This window comes from Lactuca sativa, chromosome 5 (assembly GCF_002870075.4).
Source record: "Lactuca sativa cultivar Salinas chromosome 5, Lsat_Salinas_v11, whole genome shotgun sequence".
NCBI lineage: Eukaryota > Viridiplantae > Streptophyta > Magnoliopsida > Asterales > Asteraceae > Lactuca > Lactuca sativa.
The window spans coordinates 6,472,969-6,491,716 of NC_056627.2; the positions used below are offsets into that span (position 1 = coordinate 6,472,969).

General features: G+C 35.7%; 3 protein-coding genes across 3 annotated transcripts; 1 reads left to right on the plus strand and 2 right to left on the minus strand.

Moving 5' to 3' along the window:
* Positions 1-1,550: 1,550 nt before the first annotated feature.
* Positions 1,551-4,764, minus strand: LOC111899618 (ethylene-responsive transcription factor 3). Its single transcript, XM_023895459.1, has 2 exons — positions 4,631-4,764; positions 1,551-2,064 (listed from the first exon to the last, which is right to left on the minus strand). The coding sequence occupies exons 1-2, from the start codon at positions 4,762-4,764 to the stop codon at positions 1,551-1,553; spliced, it is 648 nt and encodes a 215-aa protein (XP_023751227.1).
* An 11,146-nt stretch (positions 4,765-15,910) lies between these two features.
* On the plus strand, positions 15,911-17,408 carry LOC111899619 (chitinase 2). Its single transcript, XM_052764117.1, has 2 exons — positions 15,911-15,987; positions 16,181-17,408. The coding sequence occupies exons 1-2, from the start codon at positions 15,912-15,914 to the stop codon at positions 17,011-17,013; spliced, it is 909 nt and encodes a 302-aa protein (XP_052620077.1). The 5' UTR covers position 15,911; the 3' UTR covers positions 17,014-17,408.
* LOC111899613 (uncharacterized) lies at positions 17,198-18,347 on the minus strand. The gene is made up of 2 exons (XM_023895450.3): positions 18,189-18,347; positions 17,198-17,641 (listed from the first exon to the last, which is right to left on the minus strand). The coding sequence occupies exons 1-2, from the start codon at positions 18,297-18,299 to the stop codon at positions 17,375-17,377; spliced, it is 378 nt and encodes a 125-aa protein (XP_023751218.1). The 5' UTR covers positions 18,300-18,347; the 3' UTR covers positions 17,198-17,374.
* Between the last annotated feature and the right edge of the window lie 401 nt (positions 18,348-18,748).

The following is an 18,748-nucleotide window of genomic DNA, read 5'->3' on the forward strand; positions in this document are numbered from 1 at the left end:
AATTTTCTAGTTCCACTTCCCCATTCCCGTCAACACCACTCCATTCACGCATAAGGGATGTATCTAATTTTGTTCTTTCAATCTCATCCATCAGACCGCACCATGGTGTCTTTATGGCATTATGAACATAAAGAAACAACATTGGCTTTATCATTAAAGAATCTTATCAAATTCGAAATCACAAACAAGTTTTTTGTTTTGGTTTATGTGAGCCATTATGTTTGAATAGTATGTGATGCTTAGATCAAGAAAATGAAGAGGTTAGAAACAACATTGGCTTTAATTATATTTTTTGAAAATGTATTTCAATAGTCCCTTTACTTATGTTATTTAGGGAAGAAGAGATTATGGTCAGTTTTTTCTTTCTATTATTTAAATAGAGAAAATAGTGGGGCAGGTAAGCTGAAGGGGTAGGGTTGGAGGTGTGTTTATTTAAATAAATTAAAAAATCAAGGGGAAATTAGTATTTTTAGGTAAGATACGGACCAAGCGCTTAACAAAAACAAACAATAACGATCTTCCGAGTTAAAAATATAAGTTAGGGACCAAACGCACAATTAGTCTAAACCATAGGGACCATTCGTGTAATTTACTCTAACAATTTATCAAAAAAGTCATGAAGAAACGTGGGAACGGAGAGTTCGAAGCTAGCATGAGGAAAACCAATGAATAAAGCTCGGAATTTCAGATGTAAGTGTTTTTAGGGGTGCTTGGATGGGCATTTTGAAAGTAATTTTTGCAAGTAGAAATTTAGGATCAAATAATCAGGGACCAAGTCATCTCGTGATTCTCAAAATTAGATTGTTTTGATCAAATATTAGGCCTGTCAAATCGTGTCATCGTGTCGTGCTTTTGTCTGACACGACACGACACGACAATGTTTTTTGTAACACGAACACGACACGACACGATGTCGTGTTTTTTTTCACTAAGACGAAAACGAACCAATTAAAAAACGACAACACAACACGACACGACAAAGATAATATTACATAACTATTATTTTATTTAATTCAAATTTAATCATATATAACACGATAAAAACGAAAAACACGACAAACACGACAAACACATGCTTAATCGTGTCAATTTCGTGTGGATTTGTAAACACGAACACGACACGACACGACATCGTGTTTTTTATATTTGACACGAACACGACACGAAAACGAATTCGAATTTTGATTTCGTCCCAATTTCGTTTCGTGTCGTGTATTTTTGTCGTGTCGTGTCATAAATTGACACCCCTATCAAATATAATCGAAACGCCACAATAATCAGCTTATATGCACATTCAAACACCCTTGAGCATGACGATAAGAACAATTAGCCGATTCATTAGATTATGAACATGAGGTTCTTGTCGAGAGCAAAGCATATCCGATCTTTAGTCATGAGATTAGGAAAAAAAAACGACTACAGGCTTCAGATAACTTAATATTTGATCATAATAAAGCATTAATCGCATGTGTATGATTGATGGATTTTGGGGGTTAATTTTTCGGCACAAAAATAGAATAAGATCGAGAGATGCAAGTGAAATTTAACCGTCAAAGTCGAAGAGTTGTGTAGATAAGGTCATCTTCGGCGGGGAATTCAATCTCATTCAGTGGGGGTTGTATATTCAAATCGAACTGTAGGAAATGCTTCCTCGACGAAGAAGAAGCGATATCTCCAATGTCACCTCCATCAACCACCACCGAATTAGACGAATCGCAACCGCTGTCATATGGCAATAAAGGAGCCGGCCGGGGATGATGTCTCCGGGGACACACGACGTCTGCAGTCATAGGCATGGGACAAATACAGGACTCCAAGGTACTACTCATACCGCTACAAGACGGCCTTTGTAGGACGACAATATGGTGCTTCGGTTGTTGATACGAACGAGTACGATTGTACATATGGTTGTATAAATGATGATGAAACAGCAGATGATGATCATCTAGAAACTTGGTAGTAACAGTTGAGGGGAAATTCGTCTTCGCTTTAGCTCCTTGAAGGCTCCGAGCAGCGTTATCATAGGCACGGGCAGCCTCCTCAGCGGAAGTGACAAGCCAAACCCTATGTGACAACCGTCAATTTCCGGTCAAGTCAAAGTGAACTAAAGTCAAAAAGTCAAACCGGTCGACTCAACTAACCCTTGTGTACTAGGGCTTACGTTAGGTAATTACTATACAACTCGCTATTCTAATGAGAAATCATCAATTGAAAAGTTCGTATATCTAGATTTCCTTAACCTAAAACTGTGGTAAGTAATGAACCAAACCGATAAAACAATGTTGCATACTCATCGGGAGTGTGTAAGATCCTTAAACATGGCTTAACGGGGCTTACGGACCTTGTGTTGCGGAGCCAAGCACTCAAGAAGGTCACAAAAGAAGCCTCTCCTAATCTCTTTCACTCTATTTAAAATCTCTCCAAGTATGTGAAATCTCTCCCAAATCTCTCCAAGTATGTGAAATCTCTCCTAAATCTCTCTAGGTATGAGAAATCTCTCCAAGTATGTGAAATCTCTCGTAAATCTCTCCAAGTATGTGAAATCTCTCCCAAATCTCTCCAAGTATGTGAAATCTCTCCCAAATCTCTCTAGGTATGAGAAATCTCTCCAAGTATGTGAAATCTCTCCCAAATCTCTCTAGGTATGAGAAATCTCTCCAAGTATGTGAAATCTCTCCCAAATCTCTCCAAGTATGTGAAATCTCTCCCAAATCTCTCTAGGTATGAGAAATCTCTCCAAGTATGTGAAATCTCTCCCAAATCTCTCCAAGTATGTGAAATCTCTCCAAGTATGTGAAATCTCTCCCAAATCTCTCTCAACTTTTTATAATCACTCGGGGTATCCCGACCCTCGAATTAGTCGAAAACGAAAGTCTACGCGAAAAACAGCCTTAAGGAGCCGAACTTGTTAGAAGCAAAGGTGTCAAAAGCGAACTACCTTATCTCGGACCGAAGTCTCGCATAGACCGAACCCGAAGGTCCATTCGGACCGAACCTCGCTTGAGCACCGAACCCTACCTTCACCTTCGCCTCCTACCCCCTTTCGCTCCATTTCGCCTTCGGCTCAGCAGTAGAAGGGACCGAACCTCGGCCCAGTACCGAGAGGTCTCACAGGTAGGCAAATTTCACCCGGTTTTCGACTAGTTTTGCATTTTATGCCCGTTTTTAATTATTTTAACGCAGGATTTTCACGTAAAACTTTATTTTAACATATAAGGCCCCATATTTATTAATTAATCACGTTTTTCGGGATAAATCTTATCCAAGAAGAGTAGGTGAAGTACAAGAGGTGGAGTGTTGACTTTTCTTTAGTTAATGACACAAGCAACCACCCCCACACCCACTCCATGACCAGCCACACCTCCCCACCATCCCTAGCCACTTCATTGTACTTTTTCCATCATACTCTAGCCATAGCCACGTTCTAGAGGTTGGGAAAAACCCACCTCTCTCCTCACTTCATTCATTTCCTCTCATTCCACCAAAAGATCAAACTTTTTTCTCTCAACTCTTCTCTCTCAATTTCGAGATCTCCAAGGCATTTTCCAAGGCTTTCCTTCTACTTTTGGTAAGTATTATCATCCTCCATATGATTATTTCACTCCTTTCTACTCAAATCATAGATTTCTTACACAAACTCCTTCACATTTGTGTTAGATTCTCGAATCATCAAGGCATCTTCTTAGTGTTCTTGAGTGGAACACTTCTTTTCTTCGACATTCATCCACTAAAATCACACAAAGTGAGTTCATACCCCTATCTTTTCATGTTTTTCTTAAGTTTTAAGGGGGGGGGGGGGGGGGGGGGGAATACAAGTTAAAACACCAAGAACATAATTAAACTCATCCAACAGCTTTCCTCAGAAAAGTTTAACTCCATTCACGGACTGTTTTGGCCAACTTAAACATTTTAGTTTTCAAAATTGTATTAGGTGCAAGTAGTTCAGCTTTATACCTTTAAAATGACTACTTGCACACCTCCATACGATTTTTCTACAATTTATGGTGATTTTTACAAAACTGCCTATCATTTCAAGAGCAAATCCGGACCAGTTTGTGATTATGGACTTTTTCACACAAGTTGGAGGTCATTAAAAATCATAATAAAATTTATGAACAAACTAGACTCATTTCCCAAACTCTTAGACTTTATGGATTCGGATATGGACCTATGATGATTTTTCTATAAATTTTCTAAGAACAGTAATAGAAAAGTTAACACTAGAAAAATGCTATCAACTTCATTTGCACCTTGTAACTTGTTGAGCAAGGTGTGTATCGTTATGTGAATATATGTTTTTACGTTACATGTCATTTCGTCTTGATGTATTGGCATACATCAGAAAACAAATTGATTTTTACCTTCATAAGTATGGAAATTAATTAGTTGTTATATTGCATGTTATTTCACTTTAGTAAAAGGTATATATACTTATCGGTAAACAAAAGGGTTTTTACCTTCACAAATACAGTAGTTAACTATAGTAGATACTATACATGAAAATTAATTAGTTGTTATATTTATTGTTGATTGTATTTACTTTGAGCACTATTATACTCGTTGTTGTGATATTATACATGAAGTCCGCCACCTCCGGACGTTTCCGCCATCCTTGGTTTGGAGGTGTGACACCCTAGCTTTCCTCCACGGATCTCTAATCTCCGCAGCAAACTTACCCCACGGTCTCTTCCGCACTCCTCTAAATCTAATTTCCGTCTCCGATCCATTGTTCACCGACGGCGGCACTACTCTGCCTCTTCGCATAGCTGGTTAAACAAAATCAAAGATCAAAGACCAACGAAAAAGAAGTAACCCTCCAACCTCACTCCCGCAGTATATGTAACTCATAATTTATTGTTTTCTCTCTCCCATTCTGTAACTCATAATTTCTTGTATTCTCAAACTTCGATTGCTATGGCGTTTAAAGAGATCGATAGATATTAAGCGTATTCGTCTGCTTTTTGTCGGAGTTACGAATCGCTGCCACAAACCCTAACTCGTCTCAATCCCCATTTCCCCCTCTTTTTCCCTCTATTTTCATTGTTCCCGATCTCTTTACTAAATCGTGAAGGGAAATAATAAAGACCAAAGTAACCCTAGTTACATTTATTATAGGGTAAAATAAAAATCTAGCCATTTTTGTTAATTACTTATCAAAAAATAGCCAAAAAATACAACTTAGCCAAAAATAGACCACAAAAGTAGGGATGGCAAAAAAAAACCCGAACCCGACGGGGAAACCCGAAACCCGATTATTTCGGGTCGGGTAACGGGTCGTTATCGGGTTCGGGGCAGGGAGTGGATTATCCTCGCACCGACTCGACCCGCCCCGATTATATATATATATATATATATATATATATATATATATATATATATATATATATATATATATATATATGTTAATTGCACGCATTCATAAATAAAATACTTACTGTCGACAATATTTTTAGTTATTAACAATCCGCTGTGAATGATCATTTTTTATGTTTTGACGTATTACATTGAAATTAAATCAAATAATTTTTAATATAACGTTGAGTTAATTTTATTAAAGTGATTCATCATACTTTTAATTTAAAAGGGAGGTTAGAACACGTATTTTTTATAAGACATCGGGGTACCCTAAAACGGAATAAAGATTTCGTTATGAATTGTTGTAAACCCAATAAGATACCCGAAACCCGACGGGAAAACCCGAACCCAACGGGGCGCCCCGATAAGATACCCGAAAGATATCGGGGCGGGTTTGGAAAACCATGCCCCGCCCCGAACCTGCCCCGATGTCATTCCTACACAAAAGAGTAGTCAACTTATGGTTGACTACGGACAATGCCGTTGACTACTGTCTTGGGCCGAAAATACTCTTTCGTGCTAATGGGCTACTGTTTCACGGGTCCATTTACTTTTTCGTGGCCCATTAGCCCAAAGTATATAATGAATTTTTTTTTTCAGATTATGTCATTTTTCCTATTGTTTTTTTGGTTTGACAACTTTTTTCTCCCAATGGAGCACCCGAAGAACAACCAGGTTTGTCTACTTTTCATCAAAATTTACCGTGTTTGTGATTAGGAGTAGGTTTTGTATATGAGGTTAAATTTTTTTTGAAAAGAATTGAAAAAAAAAAGTATAAAACCGTAGGGTTCATACGAAACCTACGGTGTACAAGTGCCCAATGCACAGATTGTGCATTCGGCACTTGTACACCGTAGGTTTCGTATGAATCGTACGGAAATTTATTTTTTTCGTTTTTTTTTTAAATTTGTATCAATAGGATCGGAATTGTATGTATTTTGTAGTCGTATATTTTTTTTATAAAACAAAAAAAGGGAAACCGTAGGTTTTTTGGAAACCTACGGTGTACAAGCATTTGCTGCACAATTTGTGCAGTAAATACTTGTACACAGTAGGTTTCCCAAAAAATACGGTTTTTTAATAAAAAAAAAATTATAACTAATAAACATTTGTATCCCCTTGTATGTATCTTATGATTTTTTGTTGGAAAAAAAATCGTAGGTTTCCTAAAACCTATGGTTATATATATATATATATATATATATATATATATATATATATATATATATATATATATATATATATATATTTCATTTTTCTTCAAAAAAATTGTTTAAACATATTTTTAACGATTGTATCCCCTTGTATGTATGTTATGATTCAATGTTTGCATGTTTTTAAAAATGATGTTATTTTCTATGTCTCAATTATAGCATACAATAGCAATGTACTATCTATTTGAACAAGTTTTTATGTTTATAATGTGTAGATACTTTGGAGTATACTGTATTGATAGAATAACATTGTGTTTTAGTACTTTCGGGTTTGTTATAAAACATGTTATTTTCATACCATTTTCAAAGTACAATGCTAAATTTAGTATACTAGTAGTATAGAAAATACAAAAATTGGTGTAAATTAATTTCCTTTGGTATTTTATCCAAAGTAAATAGATTATATGAAATCATTAAGTGTTATATTGTGTGATTTGTCTACTTCTTACTGCTTACTTGTAGAAGATTTAGAGCTCCTTATCTTGAATCGACGATTCAATGAGATATCGACTCACGATGGTGTCCGTGCGATTTTGCTATATATATCCTCAATCAAGGTTTTTTTTTAGAAAAGAGCCCAAAGACAAAGTCACGAAGGAATTTTTGTGGGTGGTGGAGAACATGGATGAATGGAATAGGTATTTATCAATTTAATATTTATAATAAAATACTATTTTTTATACGTGTAACTAATACTTTTGCATATAATATAGGTTCTCGTGGGGGGGTTATCTATGGAGTAAAACATACCCTAGATTGTCGGGTATGTTTAAGAAATTTGAGGATCATATGTCCAAACATCCCACAAAACCTTATATGTACACACTATCCGGTTTTGTTATTCCTTTGAAGGTAATAAGATAATTTTAAATTTTTCGGTTTTTATTTTTTGATAATATTAGTTATTGCTAACACTTATAAATTAATGTATATTTATTACAAGATATGGATAAGGGAGATGTTCCCACTAGCTCGGGGAATGTTGCGATACGACGAAATAATTTATATCCTCGTATCTTGCGATGGTTTCACCTTCGAAGGTTAACTTGGGAGAAAGTTTACGATCTTTTTGATGTTGACCAGGACGAGGCACATCAACCCAAAAGAAAGATGATTGCCTCATATGTCGAGTCATCTACTCCACATTATTTGACATATATTACTAGTTTGAAGCCCCTTCCTCTGTACGCTACAACTTTAGAAAAGATGTAAGTAAAATGGTAAAAGTAGAATCTAGTATATTAAAATTTTCAACTATTATTGATATATCAAATAATTTATGTAGGGGGCATCTTCATCTGATCCATCATGTGGAAACAACCGATCTACCAAGTCCACCGGAGAAACTCATACGGTGGGAATTAACACGAGAACAGCCCGAGAAATAATGGCAAGACTTCAAAGCTTGGAGGAAGAAATCCGAGAAATGAAAAATAAAAGGGGATTTGAAAAAGAGGATGACATCAATGAATTTTTTAACCAAGCTTTTGAGGTAAAATATTTAATTTTAGAAATTTACTATCAATTCTTAACGAAGGTTTCGAGGTAAAATAATTAATTGTTAAATTATGTTTGTTTTTTTATTAATTATTTTCCCTTTTAAATGTAGGTGAATGAGAATGTGGAAGGTAGTTATCAGATGCCAAGCCCGGTGAACCAACAATTCGGTAGTCCAACGAATTCAAATCGAGTAAACGAGGATGATGATGTTGATCGTAGAAAACAAAAACAAATCGTGAAGGAGGTTATAATTTTTTTTTTTGTATATTAAATTTTTTATTTTTTCAAAGTATATTAAATAAATTAATATGTATTTTGTAGAAGAAGAAAAAGAAGGTTGTTGCCAGCAACATTGTGGATGCGGAAAATCATATACCCGTGCCTCCTGTTGCAAAACCAAGTCGTCCGGTTAGGGTATTGAAACTTTCTCAATATCTTAGCTCTCCATACGTTTCTGTAAGTATGTTAAAAAATTATATTTACTATAATTTTTAACTATATGGATAGTTATTGACTTCGTGTATAATGTAGGTTCAAAATGCTCCCCGATATCGTCCGGGTGGGGTAATACGCAATGAACCACCACCCCTCGTATCTTTTAGCGATCCCCCGACACTTTTATTGGAGACGTATGTGAATCCTAGTTGTACCGACCCTTCTCTATACATGGGAAACAAACCGACTGTTTATTTGAAACATCAGTTGTACAATGAAAGAATCGAAGCAAGGTTTTGGAATATGCTTTTTTATTCAATTGACTTGAGATTTTTAGATGAAGCGGTATGAAGACATTTTGTTTATATTTAAAATTTAAATAATTGATAAGCTCTGTATGTTTAAATTAGATTTAAATGCAACATGTTGACTTATAGGGAAAACTTTTAACAGCACAAAGCATACTTTGGAGGGTAAAACCAATGAGGTAACGGTATCAGATTTGAAGTTCGGATAATGTTCGACGAACAACTATGTACAAACAACGTAACGAACATATAAAACATGAAAATCAGGCTTAAAAACATACTTTTATGGTAAGCTAAAAAATGCAACTTATGTTATTTTATGTCGTTTTTAACAGCAAAAAGCAAACTTTGGAGGGTAAAGCCAATGAGGTAACGGGCCGTGTAAACGAGGTCGACAGTTAAAAACAGTTTAATTACTTTCTAAAGTGATGCTACCGGTTCCAAAATGAAAGAGAGTCGATTTTGTGATTTCTAGAGGCGAATTTGGGGAGCATTTTGAAGACAATTATTGCTTGAAACACTTTGGATTTCAATTTGTAAGACTTTTATTTCAACTTCAATTTGTAACACAATGTCAAATATATTACAAACATAATATATTTCAAATATATTACAAACATATTGTCAAATATATTACAAACATAATATATTAAAAATATATTACAAACACATCGGCATGGTAATATACTTTAACCATATCAACTAATTCATGCATGTTTGAATGACGTGCTGTTGTGATAGCATGACCACATGCTATACCAAGGCTGCGCCATTTGCCACATGAACCATATCAACTAATTTGTAGCTTGCATAATGTATTGTCTTTTCGAACAATATATTTGTCTTTTCAAATTGTATCTCCGTGTAAGGTATTTGACAATTGGACTACTTTCTGTCATTATTTGAATACGGTTTCATAGACTTTGACTACTGCTTTGTAGCTTGCATAATGTAGTTTCAAACAGTACTTATGGGAATCCACCTAATTGTATGTAAGTATTTTTTCTTATTTAAGTAATCCTATAAAATTAAAACAAACTAACAAACAAATTTAAAAAATGGCCTCCAATCAAGCAACTTACTCCAACGCAGTTGCTCAGTCCAATACTCCACATCCATGAACGATAAGAGTGGTAATGGTTGTATCACGATGTTGGATGGACATTTACGATCATGTAACCATGGTTAACCCTGATTGCTTTGAAGGTGATGAATGGACCCACATAACAACTATGTTTAACCTCTCGTTGGAAGAAGAAAAACACCGAACACAAGAAGATATTATTGGTAAGTGGTTGGATTTAAAGGAATAAAATCACATGGTTCAATCGATGGTATCATCATCTTTAAAATAGGTATCGTTATCCAAACAACGACGAAGATCTTTTAGAAATGGTTAAAGATCATTACATTTTGGAGCATGAGGGAAGTGACTTCGAGTATGAGGATGCTTGGATTCTAGTTAAAAATAGCATATATTTCATGTAGAAGGCTCTTTTATGTGAAATGTCTTATGTAACGGGTGTATCTATTTTCCAATAATGTTTTATGTTTGTGTTTCATTTTTCATGGAATAAAGTAGATAATAAGTGGGGTACTAGATTTAATTAATAATCTTAGAAATGTAGTTTAATACAAGCAATACAAATTACAAATACGAGAATTCATTACTTTCCTACATTAATCTAAGGACAATTTAAATCAAATGTGTTGTTGAAATCAAAAGTAGGGTACACGTTTTCGTTCCGTGACCCGCTTCCGGATCCAAATTCATCAGTCATTATGCCCTTTTGTGTAGATTTTTTCCTCCCCCCAGATCCGCTACCCGATCCCCTACCCGTACAATCGTTCCTCGTGTGTCCAAATTGACCGTATGTAGAACATTCTTGTCGTATGGGACGCTCACCTTGCGACGAAATATGGTCAGTGTTTCTTGGCCTACCCGGCTAACATCTCTCCATTATGGGTGGCTTCACGGTCATCATATCATCCGGGATCTCCCACTCAGATGGACTTGGTAAGGGGTTCACAGACTCCTCGTAAGTTTTCCTCAGTGTCTCTGTAAAGTAAGCTTTTAAAGCAAATTCCGAACAGTCTTCATAACGGCTCATTGTTAGCACTTTTATGACATGGCCACAAGGTAAGCCATCTATTTGCCACCGCCTACATGTATAGGTTCTTTGTTGGAAATCAACAATGACATTTTTGTGAGTAGAACTTTTCACTTCAAATTTGCTATTTGAGATAGGGCACACCATCCAATTATTACAAACATTCTTATTTGCTTGTATAATCGTTTCAGCCCATAGGGTGAGTGTTGTTTTCGTTTCAGCTAAAAAAATAGAGATAATTTCATAATATCATAAGAGTAGTAAAATAACATTTCAAGTACTATTATATATAAAATATTAGTACCTGCAACATTACGTTTCTGAAAACTCCATTGTTGTATTGTTTCACGAAAATACTCAATCAACATCAATATTGGCATCTTTCTTGCAAATCTTGACATTGAATTTATCGACTCCGCACTATTTGATGTCATAAGAAAATACTGATTCCCAAGAAAATGTGCACTTACCCATCTTTCTGGATTGATGTTTTGTAGGTATTCCCATACACGATTATTTACATTTTTAATTTTTTTCATCCTATTATTGAATTTTTTAATATATAGGCTTTGCATGTCTCCCAAAATAATGTGTGTATTGTATCATTGCTTCCAAATTTTGCTGAAATGTGGAAAACAAATGGATACCACATATTCCATGATGGGCGTGAGGAAATATATTTGCAATTGACGTCGCTATGGATTGAGCCCTATCAGATATGATTGTAAGGTCTTCCAGGTTGCCTATACATTCACATAGTTTTAGAAGGAACCAGGACCACGTCTCCGTACATTCACTTTTGTATATGGCATAAGCAACAGGCATGATTTGGTTTTGACCGTCAATTGTCACTGCGAGCAACATCATACCTTTGAATTCACCCTTTAGGTGACCACCATCAATTATTAGGTCGACCTACAATATTTTATGAATGCTCGTACCTACAATTATTTTTGATTGAATTAACAAATACCAATTAGGATTCATATGTTATACTACCTCCGTCCCAAATTGATAGTCCATTTTTGATTTTTGAAGTCTTTTTTCTTAAACTTTGACCTTAATTTTTTTTTTTGTTTTTGATAGATAATACTTGATGCAAAATATATGAATGGATTGTATTTTAAATGTTTTTTCATTTTTATAAAAAGACTTCAAAAGTCAAAAATGGACTATCATTTTGGGATGGAGGGAGTATTTGTTATAAAAATTATCACTGCTTACTGAGCAACCCAACACAATTAACACGAACTTAAACCGATCATCATCGCCTGTTCTTATCTGAGTAACGGTCCCTGGATTGTGCTTGACCAAGTTGTGCAGATACGCTGGTAATTTGCTGAATGAATCCTCTTTGGCATCTCTTAACATCAACAACGCATATTGTTTTGCCCGCCTTTCCTGTTGGTATGAGATATTGATTGGAAATTTCGAATTGTTGTCCCTCACAATTTCATTACCCCGATAAACTCTATTATAATCTCCAGCCAATACTTCAGTGATAAAGTGACCGAGTACCATTTTCTTTGATTGTCGATGATTAGACTCCAAGTTTGTTGCATAACATGGGTGTTGGTTAACAACTTTTGTGACTTGGAAAGCAGTAGTCGATTGGATTCCCCTTGCCCTAACCATCCATGAACAATTTTTTACCAAACAAACAACCTGGAACCTTTCTTTGCTCGATCTGGTAGTCTTATACTGCTTACTTTGTTCCATGCATTGTCTTCCAATTACAAGCTAAAGCAACTCTTTGTCATCAAAAATGTCTAGAACCTTAATCTCTTCACTTATATCCACCCTCTGACATGGAATGTTCACATCAGCGTTTACAGAACACGAAGGCAAAGGGGGCATACCATGAAACATGGTATCTAAATAAATAAGCTTAGGTTTGTCATCAAATTCTTCTCCGTTAGAATCACTATCTAGGCCGGATATATCCAACTTGTCACAATCCGCAAACTCGCCATATCCTTTTAGTACACCATCATGCAAAAGCGGAACTTCCTGTTTTCCAAATTCATTACCAACCTTATTCACCACGACTACTGTTTTTTTTTGTCAGAGTAATGATTTACACTAACATCATTAACATATGTACCAACATCATTATCAACGATATAATTATAATTCTCTGGTGTAACCTACATAATCGGTTTTGGCACTACATTTACATTTTCAGCGACACTATGATATTGACTTTTACTTGGACTTTTAAAATTACCTATTGGGTTGTTGCTCCCTTTTCCACTTGATAAATTAGCTGCAGATGCCTTTCCTCTATCATCCATTTTGTTATGCATTGATAATACGTAAACGCATCAGTAACTTGATGTTATAAAATGCATTGTTGTGCATGATTTGATGAGTGAATAGTAAATGCATATAAGTCGAAGTTTATTTGTTCCTTTTATCCTAAGAGGGTAAAAGCGATATCTGGGCACCTCAATGATTTGGTTTGACTTATGTACCGGGACCGATCATGACTAAATTGACGTGTTCAATTAAGTTCTATGTCAGGCGAATCAAAGATCGAGAAACAAACTGCAGGACAATAAGTATGACTATGTTCCATGTAATTGTCTGCACGATATCTAGAATGGAGGACTATACGATCCCTTATCTAAAGGACAGGTTACTGATAAGATCAGAGTTCGCCGGCGTCTTTGAGAGCAACGATTGCTAATTGGATCCTGAAGTCGTACTTGCATTTATAGTTACTAGACGTATCCAAGTGGAAGATTGTTGGATTAGTGTCTAAGCCCGTAACTATATTTGGTATGTACTTGACCCGGTTGTGCATGGTCCTTTTGGGTTGCCTCCACCAAAGCAACTAGACAGGATGATTTATATAGAGAGAGAGGTTATTATGGTTTATTAATATATTATATGAATAATATATTAAAAGAGAAATTATATGGTTTAATTAATATTGGTCAAGAATTAGTTAAGAATTAATTATGTGACTGAAAGAGATTAATTAAATAGATGGGCTGGAACTGTCAATTATAAGATAATTGATTTTGGGCTATGAATCTTTATGGATATAAAGGGGGGGGGGGGCGAAAATTAGAGTGTATGTCCACTCTAATTTCGTCTAAGGGGCTTTATTCCAGAAGGTTCTTAAGCTGCTTAGGGCCTAAGTCATCCAATTAGGGTTTTGATTGAAACCCTAGCAACTCAACTATTTAAGGGACCTTAGGGCTTCAGTTTCGACTACACCAAGAAACCCTAGAGTTACTATAGCCGAAATTATGCCTCTCTCCTTCTCTCTTCTAGATCATCATCGTGTTTGTGATGTTTGTGAGCCATTAGAGGTGTTACACTATTGACACTAAGCTTCTTGAAGATTGAAGATTCTTGCAACTATTGAAAGGTATCATCTAAACTTGTTTTGTTATAGATCTCAATTTCAAAGTATGCTAGATTAGGGTTTGTGAGCTTTGGATAAATTTGCATGTATAATAGAGAAACCTAGATCCAAAGCTTTAGGGTTTTGCATGTGCACATAGGATGTTCTTTTGCTCAAAACCCATCAAATACTACTTTGACGAGCATGCCACTTTTCAAGGCTATTATTTTCGAAAGAGGTTCAAAATGTTCAAACCTTTAAATGAACGTACAGTCGAAGATGTGATGAGGGAGTGTAGGTTTCGATGCTAATGGCACATTTGGTTTCACTCCCTTACAAACATGCACAACCACGCTTTGTCAGTTAGCATATGACATCCTTCCTGATGCGTTTGACGAGAGTTTTAGAATGTCCGCTAGGATCGCACGAGATAGTCTCCACTATTTTTGCAAAAATGTGATTGAGATTTACAGTACAAAATATTTACGTTAGCCTACACGCAATGACATCTTGCAATTGCAAGCCCATTATGCAATTGTACATGGCTTTTTCTAGAATGACAGGGAGTCTAGATTGCCTCCATTGGGCATGAGAAAATTGTCCTAGATCACACCATGATCATTTTACGCGAGGTGATCATGGTCACCTAATAGTCATATTTGAAGTGGAGGCGTCACATGATCAGTGGAATTGACATGTCTTTTTTGGTTTTCCCAGTTCGATTAATGACATCAACATTCTTAATTGGTCACCAATATTCAACAACATATGCTTTTGTATAATCATTAATAGCATTCTTTTACCCTTAGTGAATTTCGTGTTCCAATAATGGATTCATATATTATTAAGTGAAAGTGAATTAAAACATAACAATATCGTACATAATGCTCTGTTAGGTATTTATGGTAATGATGAAATGAATTGAATAATGTTACGAAATGAGTCAAGTTATGTAAGGGATCATTACATTTCCTTATGGTGTTTTATTGTAGTTGACAGAATAGAAATGATCATTTAAATATATTGTTTGTTATATAAATTAAGAAAACCAAATGAAAAAAAAAATGATAAGCTAAGGAAAAAATATTATATTATGGAATTATCTTTAATTAAAAAAAAACACCCATCCCATCCCCATGGATAGAAATCAGTCAAGTGTAATAAATCACAAGGAATGCTCAATTCTATTCGAATATAGCAGACAAATAAAACTTTTCATTGGTTGTAATATTCCATTCATTCATTCCACTTCATACAGAAAACTACTTAAATTTCAACAAACAAATAAAACTGATAAACTGAAGAATTTTGTTATAGAAGTGAATCACGAAATTATGTAATTTAGCCAACAATTAAACATACATAATTACATATTTCAACAGGATCTAGTGATCTACCAAAAGACAATCAAATCGTTAGGTCTTAAACTGAGATGTATCCAAAGTCTAAAAATTCTGTGATTTTGTCTCGGCTAGGCTTTTAACTTTGACAACTAATACAAATTTTGTTCTTTGTGATCCTCACAAACTTTCATATATAAATCTATTCCTACTAGTCAAACAAAATTATCCACATCTTCATGTGCACAAGTATATCAATTTTTCATTAACACACAACAACTCCAAAGAAAAACATGAAAACCGATACTATTTTTGGCGGGTTTTGGTTCTTTATCATCACCATCATCCTAACCTTGCTACAACTTTGCAGTAAGTTATACAAATATATATAATTGTTATAATTACACAATTATAAAAACCAATAAAAGTATGATTTGTTGTGCATTTATCTTAATGTTTCTGTAATGTATCTTACAATGACAATGAGCGGGTTTAGTTTGTTTTTCAAAATGGATTTTTGTTTTTTCACTTTATTTGCAGATTTTGTTTTGCTTTGTTTCAGATGGAAAAGTATTCATGGAATACATCGGAGCAACGGGAAAGCCTGTGACGATGGACGAGGTTCCGATTGACGACGGCATCGACTTCCACTTCATACTTAGTTTTGCTATAGACGCAGATGCCTCCGGCAACCCCCAAAACGGAATATTCAAACCCTACTGGGCGTCATCGTTAACGCCGGAGTCCGTAGACGCAGTTAAATCCAAGCACCCAAACGTAAAAGCTATGGCGAGCCTCTCTGGTTGGAGTCTCGGTTCCACAACACTTCGTTGGTATAAACCGGAAAACTCTCAGACGTGGATCTCAAACGCCTTTAAATCTCTCAAATCCATAATTCAAACCTACAATCTAGATGGTATCGATATCGATTACGAGAACTTTCCGAGACATAACGAAAGTTTCAGTTACTGCATTGGCGAACTCATAACCTACCTAAAAAACCAAAGCGTCATTTCAGTCGCTACAATCGCACCGTATCGGCTAACGACGATACCTTACGTGCAACTATTCGCCGCATACGGCGGCGTTATTGATTATGTTAACCACCAATTTTACACAGATAAAGTGAGGACGACGGAAGCGTACCTGGAAGATTTCCGGCTGAGGACGGCGCAGTTCGACAAAGAGAAGGTGTTGCCGAGTTATGAAATCGATGGAAGAGGGATTCAAGGCGAGGCGTTCTTCGACGCATTGCATATTTTGGAGGAAAATGGATTCGATATCAATGGGATTATGATATATTCAGCAGATGCATCTGCTTCAACCAATTTAACCACCAAATTCTATTACGAGCAGAAATCACAGGAGTTCTTGCTCAATTCTTCAAGGGTTTGAGTTGGACTACATTTTTTTTTTAAATCGAGTGATTACAATAATTCTTTGAAAAGAGAAAATCAAATACAACCGTTAATTACAATTAGTTTTCATTGTATGAGAAATCGATGATTTTTTTTTTATCAACCAACTCTTCATGGCTTACACTTTAAATTTTAAAATGTATACTTTGTATAGAAAAGCTAGCTCAAAGGCTTAATACATACACGCGTAAATATATTGTATGTAAGCTGATTATTATATTTTTCTCGGCCAGATACATACAGTCCCAAGATCTCAACTCTCAAAAGACTTTTCATATATATACATGAAAAACAAGCTAGTGTTCATTTTGTGCTTCGATCGGAGCATCTTCATTTGATCATGTGTCTCCGGTTCTATGGAAATCACCGACGCCGACAGACTCCTTGAAACTTTCCTTGACGGACTCCAGGCTGCCGTCGCCGGCGAATGCTTCCATGGCACCATCTTCTGCCTTCTCCACCGTCTGACTAGCAACTCCTTGACTTGCCTTTTCTTCCTCCAGCCTTTTGAACTCCTCCAACGTCGACGGTGCTCTGTCGTGGTTGATTGTTTCGTCGGCATGAATATGATTTCCTTTGCTACTTTCTTGACTACTCATGTATCCCTTCATTCCAACATCAAATTAAACACAATTAATTACCATCAAAAGGATCGTTTCGATTTTATTTCATCTTATCCAATGGTCGATATGATCAGGATTTATCTGTCGCACCAACTTTTGCTCAAAAGTTGGGTAAGAATTTTGTGATGTATCTGAACTATGAGTTCAAAATATAAACGTGAAGTAAAGGAATTGGCCAAGATGAACCAACTTTTAAATTTTTCTGGTCAATTCTCCAAAAGTCGGATACAAAAAACTTTTTGTGCAAAAGAAATCAAACGTTTAATTAATGAAATTTGACATCAATAAAAAAATTGAAAGTCGCGACGACTTAATGAAACGTAAAACGATGGCCAAAATACGAGTTGAAATCCATGAACTCAAACAACAATGGCAACTCTAGAGATTCAATTCTCCAAGTCATTCAAATCCTGTTCAAGATACGATAAAGTTGATGACAACGCTATATATCAGATTAAGAAGGAAAGAAGAAAAACAAATTCAAATGATCATGGTTTTGTAAAAACATCGATTGATTGTATTACTATACCTTGCGAATTAGAAACGCGGGAGGAGGAGGCGGCGCAGTAAAGTAAGGAGTGGAGGACGGCGGCCGTACTGAAGATGTGTAGAGAAGGTAGAGAAGATGGCGGCGGCCCATTCCGGAGAATTGAGATAAGGAGGGGGTCGAAAAGACACGATTCGCGACTTATCATCTCAAAAGCAGTAGAGTAGAGAAAATGAGGTCAGCTTTCAGGGAAATGTGAGTGGCTGGTTGACACGTCATTCGCAATAACTACATGTGTGCAAACGTAGTGGCTGCACGTAGCCCCCGCGCTAACGTGTGCAAAAAAAAATCGTATATTGATTTTTGTTGTATTGGTCCTCGACGTCGAGTTTCCGGTTTATTGGTTTGGTTTCCGATAAGGAACAATTAATGTTGTTTCCTCCGTACATACTATACATATAATTACGTATATTTCATTAATGGATTTCATGCCACTGATTTTTTTTTATCATAGCCCTTTAGTTATTATTTTTCTGGTATAATTTTTTCATAATTAATTTTGTTGTAGCTTTTTCAAAATTTTAAGATACTTAACCAATGCA

Bases quoted from the DNA above. Each gene is read 5' to 3' on its own strand.
- LOC111899613 (XM_023895450.3), bottom strand. From the start codon at position 18,299: ATGGGCCGCCGCCATCTTCTCTACCTTCTCTACACATCTTCAGTACGG. The intron at 17,642-18,188 runs GTATAGTAATAC...GTTGGAATGAAG, and splicing joins CCGCGTTTCTAATTCGCAAG to GGATACATGAGTAGTCAAGA.
- LOC111899619 (XM_052764117.1), top strand. From the start codon at position 15,912: ATGAAAACCGATACTATTTTTGGCGGGTTTTGGTTCTTTATCATCACC. The intron at 15,988-16,180 runs GTAAGTTATACA...GCTTTGTTTCAG, and splicing joins AACCTTGCTACAACTTTGCA to ATGGAAAAGTATTCATGGAA.
- LOC111899618 (XM_023895459.1), bottom strand. From the start codon at position 4,764: ATGCGAAGAGGCAGAGTAGTGCCGCCGTCGGTGAACAATGGATCGGAG. The intron at 2,065-4,630 runs GTCACACCTCCA...GTTGTCACATAG, and splicing joins CCGTGGAGGAAAGCTAGGGT to GGTTTGGCTTGTCACTTCCG.